At 33.0% G+C, this 26,611-nt stretch overlaps 1 protein-coding gene and 1 pseudogene across 1 annotated transcript; both read left to right on the top strand.

Moving 5' to 3' along the window:
* The first annotated feature begins 16,037 nt into the window (after positions 1–16,037).
* On the top strand, positions 16,038–17,693 carry LOC120115585 (cytochrome P450 94A2-like). Its single transcript, XM_039136252.1, has 2 exons — positions 16,038–16,559; positions 16,626–17,693. The coding sequence occupies exons 1-2, from the start codon at positions 16,038–16,040 to the stop codon at positions 17,610–17,612; spliced, it is 1,509 nt and encodes a 502-aa protein (XP_038992183.1). The 3' UTR covers positions 17,613–17,693.
* A 2,850-nt stretch (positions 17,694–20,543) lies between these two features.
* LOC120115586 lies at positions 20,544–26,297 on the top strand (annotated as a pseudogene).
* The last annotated feature ends 314 nt before the right edge of the window (positions 26,298–26,611 follow it).

Consider the following 26,611-nt stretch of genomic DNA (forward strand, 5'->3'; position numbering starts at 1 on the left):
TGATTTTGCTTCCCGGGATAATATGTTCCTATTACACTCTGATCAATAAAGAACAAATTAGGTACCCATCAAGCAAAAAAAAGAATGTTGTTATTTATAAATGAATTGATTTTTTTTAATATATATTATCTTGTAATAATAGATTATTTAAACTTTTTTGGATCATGGATCAAGCTAAGAATTAAGATCATAGGTAATTGAATTTATTGAGTGGTTTTAATTGTTAAAGAAGGATTATTTTTTTCTTTGAGTCTTAGATTCGAACAGCTTTTACCCGTAGTAGAAGATGTAGAGGTAAGAGATTCCTAAAATATTTATAATAAAATAAAAGATAAACTATATAAATGGTCATCAAATTTTTAAGGTACTTATATTTTGGTCAATTAACTTTTAAATCTTATAATACAATTATTGAACTTTTAGTTTGTTTTTAGAAAGGCTTCTGATGTTACCTCTCGTTAATTTTATTTGATGCGACACGTTACTTCCTGTTAATATTTCTTACAAAGTAAAAAAATTTCAAACAATTGGAATTAAATTTCTTTACACATGTATATAGTAGAAAAATATTTTTTTGAGTTAACAGATTTTTTTAAAGTGCGTAATCCTCAAATTTAGAATTATCATGACCTATCATAAGTTATGCTTGTTATAGAAAGTTAAAGACTCGTTTTAGACGCTCAAAACACAAGTTTTGACTCCTTTATTTTCTCTTCCTCCTTTTATTTTCATTTTTCATCTCTTGCGTGGACATCAAAATTTGTTCGGGTAAAAAACAAAAAACACCCCTCAATAATCTCAGATTAAACCAACCTATCACGTTAGGGATAAGTATTCTATTAAATTGAATCAGAAAGTTGAATTAATAGATTTGACAAGTCTTATTTTATAATTTAAATTTTATTTGAACTTTTTCGAGTTTAGTTGAATTTATGAAATTCGAGTTGAGTTGTTCGGATTTATGTTTAAATTTAATTGTAAATAATTATAATCTTATGATATTTTTGATCATAGTTTAAACGGATTTCTATAATCATATATGAATACATATATATTTCTTTTTATTTTTTATATGCGGTATGCATATATTATGTAAAGTTGAAAGATTTGAATTGAATTTAAAAATCAATTTATTAATTACTAAAAAAATTTAAATTATTCAAATTTTATTTTATAATTTGACTTAAAATATTTTTTTCAAATCAAATTTATAAAATTATAAATCAAATTTATAAATTTTCACTGTAGAAGGTTGTTGTAAATTGTAATAAAGCAAATTAATCAATAGTATCGTATCCGTTGAAAAACTTTTTCAATAGTACATATAGTTATTTGAGTAATTTAAAGAAAACTCACATTTAAATTAGGTATGAAAATAAACACTTTAACACCTACATGAGCAGTGTGCTCATGAAAGATTTGGGTAACAATTATTTAGTAAAAGCGTAGTTATTAGTTTGTACTAATATGTTTTATAAACACATAATCACTATAAATTTTTTTTAACAAATAGAAATATAATATTTGCGTACTTAGACTTAAGGTGTTTCTGTTATATGAATAAATGATTACAACTTAGTTGTTACAAAATAAGTAAAGTGGTATTTCTTATTAATCTATATTTAGCAGTACATGTGAAAATTTTACATCCATATTTCAATAAGTCGAAATCCATAAACTTGGTGATCTCTTACTTATTAGACCTCTAATATGTGAGCATGTAACTTTTTTATTCTTAAATGTATTGTATGAATCAATTTAGATGCTATCCAATGATCCATACCTAGATTACTTAAATATTTACTTAATATCATAAAATCATATGCTAAGTCTGAATGCATATAAAGCTGAATATACAATAAATTCTTTATTTGTTTTGAAGCATAATAAACCTTTTACATTTCTTCAAAATCATCCTTAGGGCATTGATCAAGACTAAATGTGTTTCCTTTATCAATAAGGGGTATTATTTGGTTTACTCTCACTGAACTTGTAATATATACAATTATCAACCAAATTCGTCTCAAAACCAAACGAGATAACCACTTGGTGAAATTTGTTATACGATTAACGGGAGTCATACTTAAACTCATACAAGGATTTTAACCTAATTTGCATATCATTAATTTTGTACATCAGACACAATTATTTTTTTAATTGCACCTTATAAAACATCTCATCAATGTTACCATTTTGAAATCCAACTTATGTAACTCAAGATTAAATATTAGCAACAAGTATCATGGTTATCCTGAAAGAGTCTTTCAATAAAACCAAAGAGAAAGTCTCTCCAAATTAATGCATTCTTCATAAGTATATGCTTTAGATACAAGAAATGCCTTATACCTATTAACATCACCTTTTGCATCCATTTTGGTTTTAAATATTCACTTACAACTAATTAGTTTTGCACCTTCAGGTAATGAGACGATTTCTTAAACTTTATTATCTTGTATAGAACTTATACTCTTTTTCCATGACATTAATCCACTTATGAGAGTCAGAACTTTTATGACACGATAAAAGTTGATTAAATCATCCTTCATCATTCCACTGTCATCATTATTTCTTAGAGAAATACAACATAATAATCTAAATATTATTATTCTCATCTCGTGGATCTTCTTAATGACACTTGTTCTTTGAGGTTGTTGAGTTTGTTCTTCCGAAATGATTTCTCATCTTAAATGAAGAGTTGCTCAAAATAAACTTATTGAGATTCTAGATTCATTTCTTGATTAATGACATGTATAAACAATGGATATCATCAAAAGTGATAATAGGAATTGAGTTATAATATAATTCATCATTAAAATCAATTCCTCAAATCTTATTTTTCCCTCTAAACTCAACATCCTTAAAAAATATTGTTATAGATCTCATCTTAAAAATATTCCTAATTATGAGATCATAAAATTTATTACCCCTAGATCGCTCAAAATAATCAAAGTAGTTGCTTAATGTTTTAGAATTCAATTTATTCTCATATGTCCTAACATATCTCAAAAGAAAACAATCCTTTGTAACATATTGTTATCTCTTTTGAGTTGGACCCTTAACAGTTACATTCTGATTTTATTTTGCCCTTATCTTTATATGCATTTTTCAAATGATTATTTTAAAAATTATTATGCTTCAACCTTTCTTCCTTTTGTACACAATGAAGAATGAACTTATTTAGAGTTCATTTCTCATTTGATTAAACTCTTTAGGAAGTGATACTGAATTCACAAGAACAAGTAATTCTTAAAAAATCAATTTTAAGTGTCTTAAGTCTTGAAGCAATATGAAACATATCCATAATGTACTCATTCACATTTACTTGACCCTTATACTTTGTAAACATCAAAGAAATCAAAAGTGATATCATTTAAACCTTATTATTTTTTAGAGAAAAAACATTTCTCAATTTTGTTAAGGAAATCATTGGCCTAAGTAATCTTTTCAGGTTATGTACTCCTAAAGCCTTCTAAAATGTTGTGTTTCATGACCACTAGACTCCTACAATTTGAACAAAATTCAGCTCTTAAACTATCTTATAACAATTAAGGATTTTATCCCCCATGAGAGATGGAAATTGTTCTTTCCTTAGTGCAAAGTCTATGTTCATATAACTAAAACCTTATGTAGGCGCATTTATGTCAACTATTAATCTTCCTTTGGGCTGTTCAATACTAACATATCTTAAGTTACATGTACAAAAAATGCATAAAATATTTTTTTTATAATTGAGGTCACTTTAACGACTCATTGCTTAATTAAGTCATCTCAAAGAAAATATTTGTAAAACCCCAACCCGTATCCGACCCGGATACGAATCTGAGGTGTCACATTAACCACTCAAAACATGTATGTTTATAAAAACCATAGAAAATTTAAAACTTCTATTCTATAAAGTAATTCTTTTACATAAACATGTTCAAAACCTTAACAGACTCCATCAGAGCGTACATATTTAATGACTTAGTTACATGCCAACATACTGAATTACATAACAAGACATACTTTACAAAATATTTCTAATCCGATCTTTGAGTGGAGATATGTTGCTCTACTGATCCGAAGCTTGATCTTCTGACTTATCCACACCAACATGTAAGACACTTACACGCTAAGTCATAGACTTAGTGAGACATATAAATACACGATGTAAACTAACAAATTCATGTATATATATAGATATATGTATATATCTCATGTAACACAACATCATACTCATATTCATACTTAAACCATCATTGATATATCATACTGTACTATCACACAAAACAGTATAACATTACATATAATCAAAGATACACATATACGGATCATGTTATTATTATCAATAACCTCATATCATTATCTATATTATATTCATTCCTACCTGTTAGTTATTTATTCTTACACTTAACCTTCTTAGTATCATATATCACACATATCACTTTATATCGCAAATACACATATAGACTCATTATTATTATCCTCATTCCTCATATGATTCAGAACTTATCATTTATACACTTCAAATAACACATATATCATTTCACAAAAGAACACATATTATCATAGCAAGTTATTTATTTTCTTTAAAGTCCATGTATACTTTTGAGAACTGAAGGTATGTGAGTACATAGAGGTTGTACACAATGTTGTCACCACAGCTCGTATAAATCCTACTAGGGGCACGTAAAAATTTGTCCCGAAGGACCACTATGTCCCGAAAGACCACATAGAACACATATGTCCTGAATGACCACATAGAACACATATGTCTCGAAGGACCACATAGAACCCTCGACTCTTGGCATGCCAACTATACCTATAGCTCTCATAACACATGACATGGGCATTATCTTTTATACCATTTAACATTTTCACATAGGTACATAGTTTACTTTCACGTAGCATATTTCCATGTAATTCACATTCACGTATCACATAGCTTTTCACATTTACTTGTATTCTTTTTCATATAACTCATAGACATAGGTCTTATCTCATAGCATATACATGTTCTTATATCATCACATAATTCAATTAACATACATAGCATATCATGTAACATTCTAATAGGAACACATATAAGTCATCACTTTCACATATCTTTTATCATTTATTTTATCTCTTATGATCATCTAACCTATTATCACACATACATGCATTTACATGATTCATATATATAAAGATGCACTCAACAATTAAACATTTGTATTTACTCATATACATCTAGCACCATATTACTACATGATCATACTCCGATACTCATAAACATCATATCACACCATGCTTGTATTCTTGTACTCATGTCATCTATTATCGGAATTAGACTAATCACAAGTCTTAATTCCCTAAACATCACGTACACTTAATATCATGTACTCACCTGATCTCAATGAACACTACCAAGCTCTTTTTTTTCTTGCGAATCTTACTCTGCCGACCTATCCGAACTTTACTTTCGATCGATGTCTACACAATCATGTATTGACACATATCAATATTCCAATTGTTATACTCTAATCTTTCATTTCTTAGATTAAAGAAAAGATCTATTTCTATTTTCCCTTTTTAAGTGTATTGGTACACACTATAGGGTATCGATACATTCCTTACTGAGGTATCGATACACTACCTATGTATCGATACACAAATTACATTTGAAATTCTTCTTTTCAAGGGGTATCGATACACTGCCTATGTATCGGCGCACTTTGAACATAATCCTGAATTTTACTCTTAAGGTGTGTCGTACCTATTGAATGGGTACCGATACACCCTTGCCCAGAAATCAATTTTAAGCATGAAAATCACTTCATTCCAGCTCAACAACCCCTTTCATATCCTTAACTTACATACACCTACTGAAACTAATTAATACTCATTTACCACCTCTTAAACCTCAAAATCCTATCATCCATATGAAATTCAAGAATTACACCAACTTTACAACAAGTTCTAAATCCAATTCTAACACTTCATATTCCTTAATTAGGTTAATGACAAGTCAAATTCATCAAAAAACTTCAAAAACCTCTTTATATCAAGAATCATTTCTTAACCCTTAATGAAATTTCCTTTTTAATTCTCTCTACTTGATAATTTAAGCTTATATAAGTTTTCCTTAAGCTTATATAACACCCAAATAATCAAAATCAACTTATAAATCCAAGAATTAAACAGTTGAAATCAACCTACCTTTTGGGAGCTGGAGCCACGAGAGGAAGAAGAAGAAAGCAAGAAACGAGCTTCTGGATCTTTTCTCCTTCCCTACGTGTTATCTCCCTAAATAGTGAGATAAAAAAAATATCATCGAAGCTAAATTATCATACTACCCTTATAATTCTTTCATATTTACCCTTTAATCCAATACTGAAATATTCCTAATTAAATCCTTGAACTTTTCAATTTTCCTAAATTAATCCCCAAATTTCAAAAATGATCATTTTAGTCATTGACCCGAATTTCGGGATGTTACAATATTAGTATTCAAATTTAATATTTCTATAACAATCAAAGGTCAAACTGAAATTTCTAATTGCACTATAATATCAAATAACCCAAAATTAGGTTACCTAAATGGTGTTACTAGAAATTGATAACTCAAGTCTTTGATTGTTTCTAAAGAATTTCTTAAAAATGCAACCAATTCATAACTTCATAAATTACCAAAAAAAACAAGTTGAATCCAAAACAATCAACATTTAACCAAAAGTCAAGGTCAAAGTACATACAATGAATTAAAAACTTTTCCAAAGATTATATTTTTAATCAAATTGAATCGAATTTATAAATGCCAAATATATATATTCAATCATTCATAATAGTCAAAAGTTAAAATTGAATTTTCTAATTATGTCATGATTTCCGAAGTAACCTATAATAAAGTTGTCTAAACAACGTTATTAGAAATCGAAAGCCTAAATTTTTACTATTTTTCAAAATTTTCATAACCATATATTCACCAAAGTACAACAAACATGGTACAATTCATTGAACTAAAACACCATATAAGAAATCAAATAATCCTAAATTGCAAGAATAGTCACAACCCCAAAATAAAATCAAAGTCAAAAAATCGAAAACATGTTTTTTAAAAACTGGAAATTGTAATCGCACGAAAAAGTTAAACTTCCATAATCAAAAGTTGATATTAAAAAATTGAAAGTTTCATAATCGCAATCGAGAGTGCCAACCCATGAATTTCATGGTATACTCAATCGTAAATTATATATTAGAGAATCGCATAATTATTTTCCAAACAGTGAATATTCTCAAGTAGTTTTCAAATATCCAAATCATAAAAAAAAAAATTGAATTAAACAAAAAGACGAATTCAATCATGATGCCCTTAAAAGACGAATATTTTTATGCAAAGTTAACTTTGCTAATTGATTATTAAACTAAATTGTACGATAAATTAAACCAAAGTTTGGGAATATCAATCGTCGGGGAAAATATAAAACCTAAATATAAGATTCTGTTAGGAAAATAAACCGAGTACAAGTAATTTCCCTATAACCAGATTAGTGAGAATGCGAAATAAAAGCGGAAAAATAATACCCGAAAATTGATAACGGAGTTCAGCCAATTGTGCTTACGTCTCCGGGCTGCTGCAGATCTTTTACTAAGAGAGAAAATTTACAGGTGTTTACAAAACACTCACTACTCACAAGAAAGCTCTCTAGTATAGGTAGAAAGAAATGTTTTGGGATAATTTTGAAGCTAAATGGGTAAGGGTATTTATAGTAGAAACTTAGGGACTAATCTTTGAAAATACCCTAAAGTGCAATGACTAAAGTGAATTTACCCATTCCTATTTTCAACAAACATCTACCAAAATTTTACCAAACTTTGAAAAACATTTTTCAAAGAAACATTTACCAAACTTTGAAAAAAACATTTTCCAAAGTTGGTTGCCAAACTTTGAAACTTTTAACAATCTCCCACTTGAAGACTGATTTTAATATGTCTTCACACCTCGATCAATGCAGCAGCATGTCTGGTCTTGTTATTCTAGCATGCCAACTGAAGCTGAACACAACTTCAGTTTGTCCGTAGTCACCGTCTTTGTCAACATGTCTGCCGGATTTTGAGCTCCACTAATCTTTTCAAGTTTCAAAATCCCATCTTCCAGAAGAGACCGGATAAAATGATATCTCAATTGTATGTGCTTTGTCCTGGAATGAAAAGACGGATTCTTTGCTAGATGGATAGCACTTTGACTGTCGCAATACAAGATATTGTTTTCTTGTTTCTTGCCTAACTCTTCCAAGAAACTTTGGAGCCAAACCATCTCTTTGCTGGCTTCCGTAACAGCGACATATTCTGCTTCAGTTGTGGAGAGAGCAACTATCTTCTGTAGTTGAGAAACCCAACTCACTGCAGTTCCTCCTAGAGTATAGACATACCCTGTAGTGCTCCTTCTGATGTCGACATTTCCGGCTAAGTCAGCATCTACATAGTCTGTCAGTATCATATCTCCACCTTTGAAACAAAGTGCTTTGTTTGTGGTACCCCGAAGATATCTGAGGATCCATTTGACTGCTTCCCAATGTACCTTGCCCGGATTATTCATGTACCTGCTAACAGCTCCCACTGCATGAGCAATATCTGGTCTGGTACAAACCATGGCATACATCAGACTTCCAATTGCTGAGGCATACGGCACCTTCACCATGTGTGCACGTTCTTCCTCCGTCTTTGGTGATTGGTCTTTGGAGAGTCTGAAATGAACACCTAAAGGTGTACTTACTGGTTTAGCATCTTGCATGTTGAACCTGGAGAGTACTTTGTTGATGTACTCAGCCTGCGATAACATCAAAGTCCCCGACTTTGTGTCTCTCTTGATCCTCATCCCAAGAATCTGCTTTGCAGCGCCCAGATCCTTCATAGCAAACTGCTTCGACAATTTTTGCTTCAAGTTTATGATCTCTTGCATGTTTGAGCCTGCAACGAGCATGTCATCAACGTACAACAATAAAATAATGAAACTATTGTCGAACCTCTTGATGTAGCAACAATGATCTGCTTGGCATCTGGTAAAACCACTGCTACTCATGAAACTATCGAACTTCTTGTACCACTGTCTAGGAGCTTGTTTTAAACCATACAATCTCTTCTTCAACCTGCATACCAGGTTTTTCTTGCCTGCCTCTATGAAGCCTTCTGGCTGCCTCATATAGATCTCTTCCTCCAAATCACCATGAAGGAAAGCTGTCTTTACATCTAACTGCTCGAGATGTAAATTCTCCGCAGCTACAATTTTCACACCAGTCTGATTGTAGACAGTTTTACGACTGGAGAGAAAATTTCATTGTAGTCAATACCTTCTTTTTGCTGAAAACCTTTGACAACCAATCTTGCTTTGTAGCGTTTTCTCCCATCATGTTCTTCTTTGATCCTGTAAATCCACTTGTTATGGAGCGCTTTCTTGCCTGGTGGTAATTCAGCTAATTCCCAAGTCTGATTTGACATAAGCGAGTCCATCTCATCTTTCATGGAAGACTCCCACTTGACTGAATCCTCCACCTGCATTGCTTCATCATAGCACTCTGGTTCACCATTGTCAGTCAGCAACAAATAGTGCAAAGAAGGCGAATACCGTTGGGTTGGTTTAGGAATTCTGGAGGAGCGTCTCAGTTCTGGTGTGTGTGGTTCTTCTTGAACTGCTTCAGGATTGATCTGAACATCATTTCCAGAAATATCCTCGAACTCAGCAAATTCCTTTGTTTCAGCTTCGGTATTACTTGATTCTGCGGTTGACCTATCTTTGTACATCACATTTTCATTGAAAATGACGTCTCTGCTTCTGATGATCTTTCGATTTTCGTAGTCCCAAAACCGGTAACCGAACTCATCACCACCGTAACCAACAAAGACGCATTTGTTGGACTTGGCATCAAGTTTACTTCTTTCAGCAGAGTTTATGTGTACATAAGAAATACAACCAAACACTCTTAAGTGTGAAAGGTTTATTTCTTTCTTGCTCCAAGCTTCCTCTGGTATTCCGCCATCCAAAGAAACTGAGGGCCCACGGTTGATCAGGTAAGCTGCAGTATTGATAGCTTCAGCCCATAGAAATTTGGGCAATCCGGCATGTATCCTCATGCTTCTGGCACGTTCATTCAGAGTTCTATTCATGCGCTCTGCTACGCCATTCTGCTGCGGTGTTATGGGAACTGTTGTCTCCATCTTGATCCCATTGTTTGCGCAGAAATCTCTGAAACTACTGTCTCTGTACTCTCCTCCATTGTCAGACCTCAACCGCTTGACTTTCAAACCAGTCTCATTTTCCACCATGGCCTTCCATTTTCTGAAGGTATCAAAGACTTCTGATTTCTTCTTCAGAAAATAAACCCACACCTTCCTTGTTGAATCATCGATGAAGGTGACATAATATAGTGAGCCTGCAAGAGATAGAACAGGGGATGGTCCCCATACATCAGTATGAACCAATTCTAACCTTTCTGCCTTGGGAGTCTTACCAATCTTTGTAAAACTGACTTTCTTTTGTTTTCCAAAGATGCAATCCTCGCATAGTCCGACATCTACATTCTTTAGATCCGGCAGCTTCCCTTTTGACAGAAGTATCTTCATTCCTTTCTCGCTCATATGGCCGAGCCTTTGGTGCCATAGGTTTGATTTTCCATCAGCATCTGCTACTGCAATGATATTCTCTAAATTTGAGGTTACATAGAGAGTACCGGTCTTCTTACCACGAGCAATGACGAGTGCTCCTTTGGTAATCTTCCATTCACAGCCTGAAAAAGTTGTACTATATCCTTCTCCATCAAGCTGCCCAACAGAAATTAGATTTCTTTTGAGGCCAGGAATATGTCTCACTCCTGTCAGCTTCCAGGTGGTCTGGTTTGGCAGCTTTAGTCGGATGTCTCCTTTTCTGACGATCTTCAAGGTTTCATCATCAGCTAGATGAACCTTCCCAAAATCACCACTGACATAGTTCTCCATGATTTCTCGGCATGGGGTGGAGTGGAAAGATGCCCCTGAATCCAAGATCCATGATTCAATCGGACTGTTGACGCTTAAAATCATGGCATCACCTGTCTCCTCCGTCATGTTGGCAGATTCCTGTGCGCCGGTATTTTTCTTCGGTGCTCGACAATCTCTTTTGAAGTGACCCTTTTTGCCGCAATTATAACAGGTAAAATCTTTATTTCCTGTTCTTGATTTGCCCCTTCTAGATTTTGATCTGCCACGATTTGAATTTCTTTCTGAAGTTCTCCCTCTAGACTCCGTGTGTAAGGCTGAGGAGGTTGATGCTTCACCCGATTCTCTTCGTCGAATTTCTTCACTCAATACCATATCCCGAACATCGTCGAATTTTAATTTGCTGTTTCCCGACGAACTGCTGACTGCTGTAACAGTAGCATTCCAACTGTCTGGTAGAGATGATAAGAGAATTAAAGCTCGAACTTCATCATCGAACTCAATTTCCACTGAACTCAACTGGGTTGTGATTGTGTTGAGTTCATTTAGGTGTTGTGCCACCGATGCCCCTTCCGCCATCCGCAAATTGAATAATCGCCTCATCAAATGAACTTTGTTTGAGGCCGATGGCTTCTCGTACATACTGGAGAGAGCCGCCATAAGACCCCCGTGGTCTTTTCCTTTGCTATGTTAAAAGCAACATTGCGGGATAACGTCAGTCGGATAACTCCGAGGGCTTGTCTGTCGAGAAGAGCCCAATCTTCATCCTTCATGCCCTCTGGTTGCTTTCCTGAGAGAGGTTGATATAGATTTTTCTGGTACAAAAAATCTTCAATCTGCATCTTCCAAAAGCCAAAGTCCGCACCATCGAACTTTTTAATTTTCACCTTCCCTTCGTCTGCAGCCATCGCTCCCACTCGAATCTGGCTTCGTTTGGATCGTTTCTGACAATTCTTGCGAATCACCGTGTATTAGAACACCACCGTCGACAAACTCGTATCGCCGACCGAATTTCACTATTCACGAAATTCACTATTCACGTGAATAGTAATGAATAGTAACCTCGCAGAAAATTTGACAAAATTCACAACCAAAAGCTCTGATTACCAGTTGTTAGGAAAATAAACCGAGTACAAGTAATTTCCCTATAACCAGATTAGTGAGAATGCGAAATAAAAGCGGAAAAATAATACCCGAAAATTGATAACGGAGTTCAGCCAATTGTGCTTACGTCTCCGGGCTACTGCAGATCTTTTACTAAGAGAGAAAATTTACAGGTGTTTACAAAACACTCACTACTCACAAGAAAGCTCTCTAGTATAGGAAGAAAGAAATGTTTTGGGATAATTTTTGAAGCTAAATGGGTAAGGGTATTTATAGTAGAAACTTAGGGACTAATCTTTGAAAATACCCTAAAGTGCAATGACTAAAGTGAATTTACCCATTCCTATTTTCAACAAACATCTACCAAAATTTTACCAAACTTTGAAAAACATTTTTCAAAGAAACATTTACCAAACTTTGAAAAAAACATTTTCCAAAGTTGGTTGCCAAACTTTGAAACTTTTAACAGATTCAACTACAATCAATTTGATAAACCTTTTTTCGTACAAAAATATAGAGTTATCGATTATTCAACATAATTCGGCTATGATGCCAGTTGTTAGAACCAAAACATAATTGATATAAAATCAAGAACACAAATAATTTAAGATTTAATCATGCCAAATCATCAAGAATAAAATATTAGATGCGGAAGTATATCAATTAATTGATAATTTAAAATTCTTGTGTCTTTCTTTGGTTGTGATATTTCAAGAAGTTAGAGTTCCCTTAAGTATAAACTTTCTGACATGATAAGAGTAAATACGAGAATGACTATAACCCCTTTATATAGTTGATTTAAGAATCAATTATTGTATGTACTTATAACTTTGTCTCTCATCAAATTATAAATACAACTTCAATAACATCTACACTTTTATTTTCATGACACTTCTAATACCTTACGACTTTATATAATAAATACAAATTCAAGTTTCAGATTTTGGATAATTTTGTCCAATTTAAAAATGAAAGACAGCAAATAAAAGGTAAGGTTGAGTACCAAATATGAAATCATTTTTCGAGTTTGGATGATTAAAATAACTTAATCTCTTAAATAGAGATTTATAATTTTCATTTTCAAGGTTTCAACAATGGTGAACGACAAGGTTGAAGATGATGGTTCATGACTTTTTGTTCCTAATTTCCTTTCCTTAATCATGCATGAGTTAATTACCTCTTAACCATTCATCTTTTTCATTGTTTTCACTTGAGCTCTTAAATTCTTATATTTCTACTAACACAATCTCAGTGCCTAAGGAGGATCGATCGAACGTCTGTCCTCCGCAACTTGAAGTGCCACTCGTCGGGAAGCCTCTTCAACCCAGAATTAGTCTTCGATCCCTGATGTAGAATCTGTGGCCAATAGGTGGCCTACCTGGTTACCAGACCTTGAGGTGAAACGAAAGTTATGTGCATGGAGGGAGGCCACTAGTCTTCGCCCTTCTCAAATAAAAAACATTTATTTCAGAGAGTCAAGGTCAATCGAGGAAAGCTTTTGGATCACTTATCGAGAATCTCCTTAGAAAATGGCCTGCATGAAGCCTATATCTATCGTCAACTGAACAACGTGGGACGCGGCCGCAGTTTCGACTGCAAAAATTGAGGTAATGCTTCAAATTTGACGCGTACAAGCTCCCAAAACATGACCTTCAGAAATCATGATTCCAACCCCTGACCAAGCTATATTCTCTGATTTCATAAAGTGGATGTCAAAATTGGCCTTGACCATCGGCTCATCGGGAGGTTTCCAACGGACAGTAGTCACTGAAGAAGGACCACTTAGACAAGATTGAATTGAAGAGTATTCACGATAATGGCTTTATCTTCATAGAAATATCTATTCCTTGCATAGAAATATCTATTCCTTGCATAGGCCATTGATGGTGCAAGGTAACTACCTCACCCACAATAATGGCGTTATCTTCATAGAAATATCTATTCCTTGTGTACCAAATGGCCTAAATTGTAACAAAAATCTCACCATATTTGTTTATCTAAAATGGTAAGAATTCATTGCTTATCCAAAATGATAAGAATTGTATAATACTTAAAAATTTGAATGTACTGACATTCTCGCCATTTTAACTATAAAAAAATATCATTAGTAATAAATTATTATCTGATGATGATTTTTTTTACTAATCAAACATAGTAATACAATTAAAAAAAAATTATTCCACAATTATAATTTTTTTCGTAAGAGATCTTTATAGTAAAAAGAATTGTTATGATTTACAACTTCTTATCTTAATTTAATCATTGATCTGATACTCCAAGAGTGAATATAATCCAAAAACTTTTCTTTAAAATGTTTCTCTTATTTCTCCGTAGAATTGCGAGAATACCCAAATATCTTTCGGAATCAAAAGAATGGACACCTCAGGAATTCAACCAACGCCAGCACCATTTTCCTCAAGAATTTGACACTTAGGTAGCGTTTGGTTCGCTGGAATGTTTATGAGGGAATTGGAATCTATGAAAGAAAAAATTGGAATTTGTCAGGAATTAGAATCCGTCAGAAATTGAAATCCAATTCCATATTCTGTTTGGTTCGCAGACATGTCAGATGAATTTGATTTCAATGATGTAAAATGACAGAATTATCCTTCTTGTTTTGTTTTTTTTATATTTTATTTTAGTTTATTTTACAACTTACATGTAGTAATATATTATAAAAAATTAAAAAATATTAAATTTTTATTTTATTGATTGATTATTCATTTCAATAAATTATAAAAATCATGCTAATAAACATTATAAGTTAAAATCATCACAATCAAAATATGTTAATAAGTTATTAAAAGATAAAGCAATATTTAGATACATTCCAATCGGAGTATGTTAATTAGTTACAAAAATATATATTAAAAACTATTTTTATTCAATATATGAATTAGAAACCCGACCTGACACGACACGAAATAATAAAAAAATTATTTTTATTCAATAAAAACATTGACTTAATTGAAAAAAATTATATATAGAGGGGTATTATTATAATTATTCCTAAATATATAAGGTAAAATTATATATTTTTTTCGGGTCGGGTCCGGTTTTTTCACCCTAAACCCAAACCCGACCCGAATATCACACTTAAAAAAACCAGACCCGACTCGACCCAAATATCACACTTAAAAAACCCGACCCGACCCGAACAAAATAAATTTTCACCCAACCCGACCCGAATATATGAATTAGAAATCCGACTCGACTCGACCCGACCCGAAATAATAATAAAAAAATTTATTCAATAAAAATAGCGACTTAATTGAAAAAAATTATATATAGAGGGGTATTATTGTAATTATTCCTAAATATATAAGGTAAAATTATATATATTTTCGGGTCGGGTATTTTTCACCCTAAACCCGAACTCGACCCGACCCGACCAAAATAAAATTTCACCCGACCCGACCTGAATATATGAATTAGAAACCCGACCCGAAATAATAAAAAATATTTTTATTCAATATATGAATAAGTTATCAAAAGATTTATGAGGGTAGTATGGTCAAATTTCAATTCCCTCCAACAAGGAATTGAATTCCATCCATTCTTGGATGGAATTCACTTTCTCTAATTTGATAGAAAGTTAAAGTCATGAGGGATTCCAATTCCCTTGAAAAACTTGAACCAAACATAAAAAAGTAATAGAATTGGATTCTAATTCTCACAAATTCCAAGGAATTCCAACGAACCAAACGCCACCTTCGTTAATTATATATATATATATATTGCAGATCAATTTTAAAAAAATATTAAATAATTTGATAATATGCTACTTCAATAATTACATGAATAAAGAAAGTTACAGGCATAACGACAACATATATTACGTTCTGTTCTCAACTAGCTTTTACCAGGAGAGCCATTTAAAAGGCAGCAATAATTAGCTTCATTATCCTATAAATTATCAGTTAAAATATTCTCATAAATCCTCCATTTTCTCCACCATCCATGAATCTTATCTCTTTCACTTTACTCAATTCCACCTTGTAGCCATGGAAATGGAACTCATTTTCTCAGTTCAATCATTACTGCTCCTTTCTCTAACCATTCTTTGTTGTTACTACTACTTCAGTTTACACCATAAACAGAATGGAAGTAATCATGGGTTCAAAATCTACCCCATACTCGGTGCCTTGCCCGATTTCTTGAGAAACCGACATCGGTTTCTTGATTGGACGAACGGAGTTTTACGGCGGTGCCCGACTAATACCGCCGTCTTTCACCGTCCAGTTAAGATCCATGGGGTCATGACTGCGAACCCTTTGAATGTCGAGTATGCTCTCAAGACCAACTTCGAGAACTACCCTAAAGGGGAACGGTTCATTGGGATATTCAAGGACTTGTTTGGCCAAGGCATGTTCAACTCGGATGGTGTTCTTTGGAAAATTCAAAGGAAAACAGCTAGCTACGAGTTCAACACCAAATCTATGAGAAATTTCATCATGGACAGTGTTTGGCTCGAGATTTCAACGAGGTTGATCCCAGTCCTAAACCAGGCATCGGAAACGAATCAGGTTCATGTTTTATGTTTTATTTACGTAGATCATGGATGTTGAGTTTTAAGTATTTCTTTTTGACAGATATTGGATTTGCAAGATATTTTGGAGCAATTCGCTTTTGATAACATATGCAAACTAGCTTTCAATGTCGACCCTGGTTGTCTTGGTGGCAATGGAAATGGTTCTCATTTCATGCGTGCCTTTGAAGAGGCTACAATGCTTAGTTTCGGTAGATTCATGTATGCTTTCCCCATTTTATGGAAGATAAAAAGGATTTGCAACATGGGATCGGAGCGAAACTTGAAGAAATCGATCAAAATCGTCCACGAATTCGCCGATAGCATCATAAAAACAAGATTACAATCAAAATACGAAACCAAAGATGAAGATTTACTCTCGAGGTTCATCAGAAATGACAACAATTCACCTCAATTTCTCCGGGATATCATCATAAGCTTCATCCTAGCAGGCCGAGACACCACATCCTCAGCCTTGACTTGGTTCTTTTGGCTACTATTGCTAAACCCGAGCGTCGAACAAAACATTCTAAACGAACTCGAAACGATCCGAACACGAAACCGGAAAACCATTGGCTGCACATATACATTCGACGAACTACGTGACATGCACTATCTTCATGCAGCGATTTCCGAGAGTTTAAGATTGTACCCACCGGTTCCCATCGACACAAAAGTTTGTGTAAACGACGACATACTTCCGGACGGCACGTTTATAAGAAAAGGTTGGTTTTTCACTTACCATGCGTATGCAATGGGGCGGATGGAGGCCATATGGGGCAAGAATTGCGATGAATATTTACCGGAAAGGTGGCTAGATGAAACTGGGAACTACAAGCAAGAGAATCCATTTAAATTCCCCATATTCCATGGGGGACCAAGGATGTGTTTAGGTAAAGACATGGCGTATATTCAGATGAAATCGATTGTGGCAGCTGTGATGGAGAGGTTTGTGATAGAAGTACAAGGGAAAGACAAGTGTCCTCAACACCAAATGTCTTTAACTCTTAGGATGAAAGGTGGGTTATCGGTTAAGGTCAGGGAAAGATGAGCCTACTTGTTTGTTTGATCTTCAAATACAATGGGATTAGTGTGTTTTTTCTTTTTAAATGGAGATTTAATGTTTGTTTTATAAGGTATTTTCTTCAAACATAATTCCTTACAAAGAGTGATATTATTCAGCCAATAAACATCTCACCAAATCTCAAGTCAACTGGCTTGCCCAATATACTCTAGCAAGATAATGGGCTGCGTTATTAGTTTCCCATTGAATCCAACGAAAATAAAACAACAAAGAGAGACAAAAATAAATTATATGATAAATTATACTTTTAGTGCCTAAACTATCAATTTTGATCTATTTCAGTATCTAAACTTTCATTTTTTCAAAAATATACCTAACATTTAATCTCAATTTCATTTTAGAAACAGTCTTTAAAAACTTAACATAATTAGTACTTAAAGTATCAATTTTGATCTGTTTTAGTACCTAAGCTTTCAAATTTTTTAAAAATTTAACGTTAAATTTTTAACAAGATACTAAAATGAAACAAAAACTAAATGTTAGATATGATTTAAAAAAAAGTTTAAGAATTAGAACAAACAAAAACTGATAGTTTAAATATTAAATCCACAGTTGATCCTAAATTATATGAAAAACAAAAGAAAAAGTATATAAAACTAAGATTAAAATTTGTACGAGACAAAATAAACAATTCCATTATAAGAAACTGGAGATATTATTATTTATACAATAAAAAACTCAAATATTTAAATACAATAATAGATATGTGAAATAATTATGTAAAATAATGATAATTGGTGCCCAAATCATCTAGAAGCGTTGACAGCAACAATCAACTACAATTGTTGTCCAAAAATATTTTTTTAGAAAAGAGAATAAACAAAATTTTATCAACAATATATATATTCAAAGAATTAGAATGCTTTGTAAATATAAGACGGTGATAATTACACTTTATTACAATTACTTTTACCTATCTAAACATATTCTAAAAATTGATTATTAAATTTAGTTAATTGAAACAATTGGGAATAAAATTTAATTTAAAATATTATAAAACTATATTGACCCAAATTAATCAATGGTGTTGATTTAAGTGATAAGCAGTTTAGTATTGTGGTCTCAACCATTTTTTATTGTGGTCTCAACAATTGGGAATAAAATTTAATTTAAATGACTATCCATCTCAGTTGGTAGAGCACAAGGTTTTAACCTTGAGGTCGTGGGATCGAGTCCCACGGAGGGCATTTCATAATTCGGAGGTCTCTTACGGAAGCTGCTCTCAACCTGATGTTGGGGGTAGCCTACTATCTTACCTCCCCCTTATCCCATACATATGGAAAAAGGGACAACCATTTTTTATTGTGGTCTCAAGTTCGAGTCTTTATATTTGTATAAAATTTTCACTAAAAGATTCATCCACCAAAATTAAATATGTAACGCAGATTGATTCGAATTAATCAGGACCAGGACGGTCATGAGAAGACAACCCAAATAAAAATTGAAAAAATATATTAAGGACTATGATTGTACCTTAGAAAAGTACATGTCGAATCTAAAATATATATTACTAAATAGGGGTAAGCAAAATTCGATTTGAAAAATTAATTTTTTTTTTAATTTTGAGTTATTTGAATCAACTCGAATTATCAATTTGGTTTTTGAGTCCGAGTCGAGTTGAAATTTAGAAATTTTGAGTTACTAAAAAAACTAAAAATTTGGCTATGTAATTTGACAGTTTTACGATTTAATCACTACTTTCATTTTTCTTTCAATTCATCATTCATTTTAAGTATATTTTTAATGAAATTTGAATCATATGCTCCAAAACCATAATATAATACATGTATACATTCAATTCATCTTTCCGATAACAAGTTTTCAATTTTTCAATTTAATCTCTCAATTTTTCTTACTTTCCTTATTTCTTCAATTCACCTGTATTTTAAGTATTTTTTTAACCAAATTTAAACCATATGCTCATGTATCACAATAGAATTTCTATGTAACTTTAATTCTTATTTTTAAAAAGTATTCTCTTTTTTATTTAGACCCTTAACATTGTATTTTACTCAATTTAATCTTTTGACTGTAATTGTTTACAATAATTTCTTATCATTAGTTCATTTACTCTTTTTATACTCTCATCAATATTTTACACTCAAAATAAAGAAAAATATAATATTGTGAATATATTTTATAATTTTAGATTGTATTTGATATATTAAATAGCATTATAATATATTATAATGTGAAAATAATATGAAATATATATAACTTATATGGATAGAGAAAGTTGAAAAATTGAAAACAATCCTTATCATAATATTGTAAATAATTATAATAAAACTAACATAGAAACTCGAATAATTCGAAAAAATTTTAAATTAAATTCAAGTCGTAAAATAAGACTTATCAACTTGATTAACTTAAATTTTTTTAACTCAACTTGACTCGAATTAAATGCGGACCATAGTAGGTACTAAATACTAACTATCATTATTTTTTGTATACCTAAGGAACCAATTATATTTCTGCGACAATGGCCGGAGAATGGGCTTGTAAAAGCTTATCCTAAACTCGTCTCCTTCTTCCTCTACTAAAATCACCCTTCGGTCGCCTCTCTCTTTCTCTCTACCCGATAATCCTAACTTCCTCCTGCCGCCGTCGCCAGCCACCTACCGCCTATTGGAGTCATTGGAGTCGTCGTCATTACCTTCTTCCTCTGAACTTCTTCACACAAAAAAAAAAAAAAACTTGCAAGAATTCCCTTACCCCAGACCCTAAAACACTGCATAGCGGGTTATTATAAAGTTTTGCTCTTTCAGTCATTTCATCAAACAGTTCATGGACATTTATTTACACCAACAAACCCAATGCTGTTCGTAGCTATAATAATTCCTTTGTCATTCACTTCATTGCTGCTTCAATAAATTTGTCTTCTTTTTGGAAGCAAAAAGAAATCAGAGAGTGATGCTAAGGGTAAACCCTTTTGTCCCTTCATTCTCAATGTTTAAAAAAATCCCATTTTTTTTTACTTTATCGGAGTAGTTTCCGTCGCATTTTACGTCCCTATAGGACTTGCCGTTGTAATTTATTTGCCAAACCGGTTAGTGTTTCGAATGTTAACGCGAATTTCTTTGCTGTTGATAAAACAAGAAACTTATCTGCGGTTGCTACTGCAAAGAAATCAGGCTTGAATGCCTCTAATAGTAGTACTAATGAAATGACCAACAAAGAAAGGAAGAAAGCAAAAAGGGAATCACCTGAGTTTCAGCTTAAAGTTAAGCTTGATATGTGCTCGAAGCATGGTAAGCTTGAGGAAGCGCTTCGTTTGTATGATGAAAGCAACAGTAATGGAGTTAAACTGACACAGCGTCATTACAATATGCTGCTTTATTTGTGTGCTCGTGAAGCTAGTGGAGATGGGGATCAATTGAATGAGTTGAGAGAATTAGGACTTAAGAGGGGATTTGAGATTTTTCAGAAAATGGTTGGAGATAAAGTTTCTCCCAATGAGACTACTTTTACAAGCATGGCGAGATTGGCAGTAGCAAGGGAAGACCCAGATAAGGCTTTTGAATTGGTGAAGCAGATGAAGGGTCTTGGAATTATTCCAAGACTAAGGTCATATGGGCCGGCTTTGCTTGGATTCTGTGAGAAAGGTAATGCAGAGAAAGCATATGAACTGGATGCACATATGCTTGAATCAGGGGTAATGACTGAAGAGCCTGAGCTTTTGGCTCTTTTGAAAGTTAGCATCGAAACCAAGAACACTGGCAATGTGTATGAGATGTTGCATAGGTTGCGAGCCATAGTGAGGCAGGTCTCGGAATCAACCCTTCAAGTTGTTGAGGATTGGTTTAAGTCAGAGGATGCTGCAAATGTTGGGGTAGAGAAATGGGATGTGAAGCAGATAAAGGAAACAGTTGTAGGAGGAGGAGGAGGGTGGCATGGAATGGGGTGGCTTGGAAGCGGGAGATGGAGGGTTGTGAGGACTACAATGACTGAGAATGGTGTGTGTCGTTCATGTGGGGAGAAGCTTGTTTGTGTTGATATTGATCCAAAAGAGACAGAATTTTGCTGCTAAATTAACTGAATTGGCATGCAGTAAAGAGGTTAGAGCTGATTTTGTTCGGTTCCAGGTAACTCTTTATACCTTGTTATTCCCTAATTTCTGTGAGAAGTGGGAGTTTCCATTGTTAGTTGTTCTAAGTCTTCAAGTATTGTAAATTCAATGATTTCTTGTCCTGTGACCTAATTTAAACTTTTAAGTTTTGGCACTTAGAATCTACTGGAGAACAATGTGCTTATTTGTTAATCTTAAACACTGTTGAGGAGCAGAACAATCACAATGCCAATCGAAAAAGTATAATAACAATTGGATGTGTTCTTTTGATTTATATGTGTGTGTGGGTAAGAATGGATGTATGTGATGAAAGGAATTTTAGGTTACTTGTACTACTTAGTCTGTTTCTTTAACAAGCAATAGGGATTATAGGCTAGAGAAGCTTTTATTATTTCAGTTTCAGTTGGTTCATGTAAACGATGAATTTAGAATTGAATTAAGAGATTTTGTTATAGGGATTTTCTCCTTGGTTCATTCCTCCTTTTACCCCTGTTCTCATCCAATTCTTACTCTATCTCTCTCTCTTCCATACCTTTTCCTCTGTCTATTTTCTTTTGTTACACCTTTTGTCTCCCATCCCCTTGTTTCTCTTGCTTACCCACATCACTTTTCCTCTGTGGTAGCTACTAGCTGGTTGAATGCTTTATATGTTACATATTTACATGAATTATGACTGTAATTATCTGTTCTGTACTGGAAAAACTAGAATTGTTTCAGAATTTGGCGTGCCAGTTTCTTTAATGTTTTGGGTGAATCTAATAACATCTAGAGGTCATCACTTTGGGGTTTTAGTCCTCAACTTTCCAGATATAGCATAACTTATTAGTTGTTTTCCTCTGTTTTTTTTATGCCACTTTCCTTTTTATCAGTGTTTGGAATCAATATTTGAATTTATGGATGTTGTGATTTGTAAGAATTCCATATTTCATTGTAAATGATATGAAAAAATTGTAATGGCTTTGTATCCTTTATCTGTTTATATTTATTCTTTCTCGATATGGATGACTTGCTCTGATGTTAGTGGAATTCATTCTTGGCGATGTGGTTTCTGGAAAGTTTACCAAGTTTTATACAACCATTATGTACTTCTGTATGCTTTAGGCTAGTGCTTGATAGTTACATCAAATGGTTCTCAATGAAAGTATAACTGTTTATATTTCTTCTTTCTCGATATAGATGACGTGCTCTGATGTTAATGAAATTCATTCTTGGCCATGTGTGTGTGTGTTTTTTTTAAGTTTACCAAGTTGTATATAACCATTATGTACTTCTGTATGCTTTAGGCTATTGCTTCATATTTACATCAAATGGTTCTCAATGAAAGCATAACTGATTAGAAAGTGCACTGATCCAGGAATGGTTGCAGCAGTATGGACCATTTGATGCAGTTATAGATGGTGCAAATGTGGGTCTTATCAACTCGGAAAATTTCAATTTAAACCAGGTAAGCGGTTTCAGTAGAAGCATAATTTGATATATTTTAAGCAAAGACATATCATGGATTGAGATCATCTGTCTCAAATATTTGGCTGAGCCTCTGCCCCATCAACAAAATATTTCCATGTCATCTTCCCTGTTTCTCTGTCGAAGCATTTTGGTATTTTATCTTAATTCAAGTCAAAACTAAATCACATCAATTCTTTTAAATCTAATCATAGATAATTATCAATCAGGGTAATGTCCAAATTGTTTTTATCCCCTGAAAATTTTGTTTTTATAATAAAGAATAAAGGTACTCTCGAAAGGTTCTTATTTATCCTGCTAGATGATTTTGCTTCTTTACAGAAAATAAATCATGTTGCATGTTTAATGCTACCACGAACAATGAATTTTGGTCAGTATTATACTCTTTTTTAATAATACATTAATGATTTTGTTTTGCTTACCTTTAAAAGTTAAAGTTGACCCACACTTCTAAAATTTGGTTATATTCCTAAATTATTTCAAGTAAAGTGTTGGATTTATGTTGCATATTTGTATTAGGATCAATTAAATGTTACCTTCATTGTTGATTATGTTGTTTTAAGCAAATGATCTAATTTTTGCAAATTGAGGCTAAACCAGTTGACTGATTAAAGAGAATCATATATGGGTTGATGCCTGGAATTGTCTTATTGTAAGGATAGAGGTATTGAGAAATATGCAGGACAGATGATACTGACTCAAGACATATACATCTATGCTGTTTTTAAGAGTGCTTTTTATGGTTGTAGCTTAAAAAAGTTGTAAATCAATTACAACAAATGAGTCCATCAAAAAGGTATCCACTTGTTATTTTGCATCAAAGTCGGGTTGCAAGAGATCCTAAAAACAGGCAATGGTTAGAGAGGTGGAAAAGGGCTGGGATACTTTATGCTACTCCTTATGGATCAAATGATGATTGGTTAGTTCTTGTTCCATATTCTCAATGTAGATGCTCTCAACATATTCTGCTCAAATGATCATCTTCTTTTTCGTATTTCAATATCTGATTTTTTTGTGGGTGGTGGTCAATGATGTTCATGTAAAATTACCTTGAAAAATATGCATTTTACCAAAGCAATTCAACAGTGAATTCAATATCTGCAATTGGATTGCCCATCCCTTCCTCATGCAATGCCCATCTTTCCTCCTCCCACCTCCATCTCCATCTCTCAACATCATTTTCATCCTGTATCTTCATTTATGAGTCTTATGACCCTTAGCCTGGTGATATTGCAAACAATTGTGGCTCTTCTTTGCTCTCAATTTCAGCCTTATAGGTATTCATTGTGTAATCAGATGCACAAATTATCTATCAATAAATATGTGACACTGTAGCTGTGCTAAATTGCTAATTGAATAATCTGCCATGTCACCTTTTGGGTGGTATCTTGGAGGCAGTTAAAAGTTTAGTGTGTGGCTCCCAAAATAAACACAAAACCCTCTAATGTAAGGCATAAACATTATAAGGAGTTTGATGCCCTTCTTTTTATACCGAGTCTTAAGCTCATGGAAACAAATTGGAAATGACCAAATTAAGTAATTTGTTAATTTTGAATAATGGCATCATTTGGTTAAATTTGTTTGGTTTGAATGCTGATCCATTTGTTTGTAAATGAAAATGGAAAGGGGGGAAGTTGTTCATTTGCAAAAAGAAACTTTAGGGTTTTTGATTAGCATCAATTGAAGACCAGCTGAGATCTACTGATGGGATTGAAGCAAAAGTAAAATTGTAAGCTCATTTACCTGTTGAGATCTATTCCATTTGATTTGGGTAAAATGAGTTGGTTCCATAGGTTTGTCTTTATATAGTTCAGAAACATATTTATTCTTTCGTATCTATATTCTGATTTTTTAGATGTATCCTCCGTTTCCATTACATTAAAACATTGCTAGATTTTGATAGATTAAAATTATAATTTCAAATGCACCTCATAAGATTGAGGCAGTGTCATAAATTGGTTATGGTTCTAGTCCAGCCCCAAACTATGGAGGTAGATTTGTAGGACGATGTGTTACTTAAACACAGTATACGATTTTTTTCGTAAATAAAACACTCCTTGTCAAAGCCATAAAAGTAATCTGAATTTAGATATTAGCTATTTATTGGTTATATTCTGACAAATAGTGCATTATTTTGTATGTTTATTTTCTTTTCATAAACTTACTGCTTCATGCATCTAATTAGGAGTGAACCAGCTAACATATAGCAGAAAAGATGTTTTCTATACCCCTTATGAATTTAGTGTTGATAGCTTTCCTCGTAAACCGACATATAGTGCTGAAAACTCGAATAAAAAAATCTTGTGCTATTGGAGGTGGTGACAATTGCATGCTTTTTCTTTTTGTAGGTATTGGCTATATGCTGCTGTTAGTTGCAAGTGTTTGGTAGTAACGAATGACGAAATGAGGGACCACTTGTTCCAGCTACTGGGGAATTCCTTTTTCCCAAGATGGAAGGAGAAGCATCAGGTATTCTGTCTATTCCCATTAACTCCTCATTTATCGACTGTCGAAATTAAATACATGAATATACAAATTTAGAGTTTAGCTTATTTGATTCATGTAGTAGCCACTCTTAAGAATTGCCTTTCGGCAGGTATGAATTCAAATCTTACTGCCTATAAATTAAGCAACAATCCCATATTAATGATCATTTTTTTATATATTTTGTAGGTTCGGTTATCTATGACGAGGACTGGTCTTGTGCTTATTATGCCTCCCCCGTATTCCATTGTTATTCAGGTGAGAGATTGGTTAAACCCTTGGGTTTGATCAAATATCTAATGTTATAAGATGCAATGATTCTACTGGTTAAAATACAAATTTTGTTAATTTTGATGTAGGAATCGGCAACTGGTAGTTGGCACGTTCCCAGTATAGCAGACGACGATCTTTTGAATCCAAGACTATGGCTGTGTGCCTGTAGAAACAAGAAAACGCCATAGCTGCACTAGAACAAGCAGCTGGAAATCTGAAAGAAGGAAGCATGTATTTAAGGTTAGATGCTGCAAGTTAACTTGAATTATTATTTTTTCCAATTCATGTTCTAATGAATATTATTGTAAAACTAGGAAAATGAATAATGGAAGGTTTTAGCTGACAATATGTATTATGTATTACATGTTGAAGGTTTTGGCCGACAATATTAGACTATATCGATTTCGAGTTTAAATTTATTCAAATTCTGTTAATCTTGTAATTTAATTTGAGTATAGATACTTGGATATCAATTTTAAGTTTAGGTTGTTCGAATTTAGATTACTTGTAGTTTTGTTTTCATTGTATTCAGATCTTGATAGTTGGATTATTAAAATTTGGATCATTAAATTTCGTATATTTAATCTTAATTATTTTAATTTTTAAAACTAAAATAAATCAATTTTATATAAATTGTTTACCTATAGTCTGCACATATGATAGAGTGAACTGAGTT

The sequence above is a fragment of the Hibiscus syriacus genome, unplaced genomic scaffold (genome assembly GCF_006381635.1).
Source record: "Hibiscus syriacus cultivar Baekdansim isolate YM2019G1 unplaced genomic scaffold, ASM638163v2 tig00110266_pilon, whole genome shotgun sequence".
NCBI lineage: Eukaryota > Viridiplantae > Streptophyta > Magnoliopsida > Malvales > Malvaceae > Hibiscus > Hibiscus syriacus.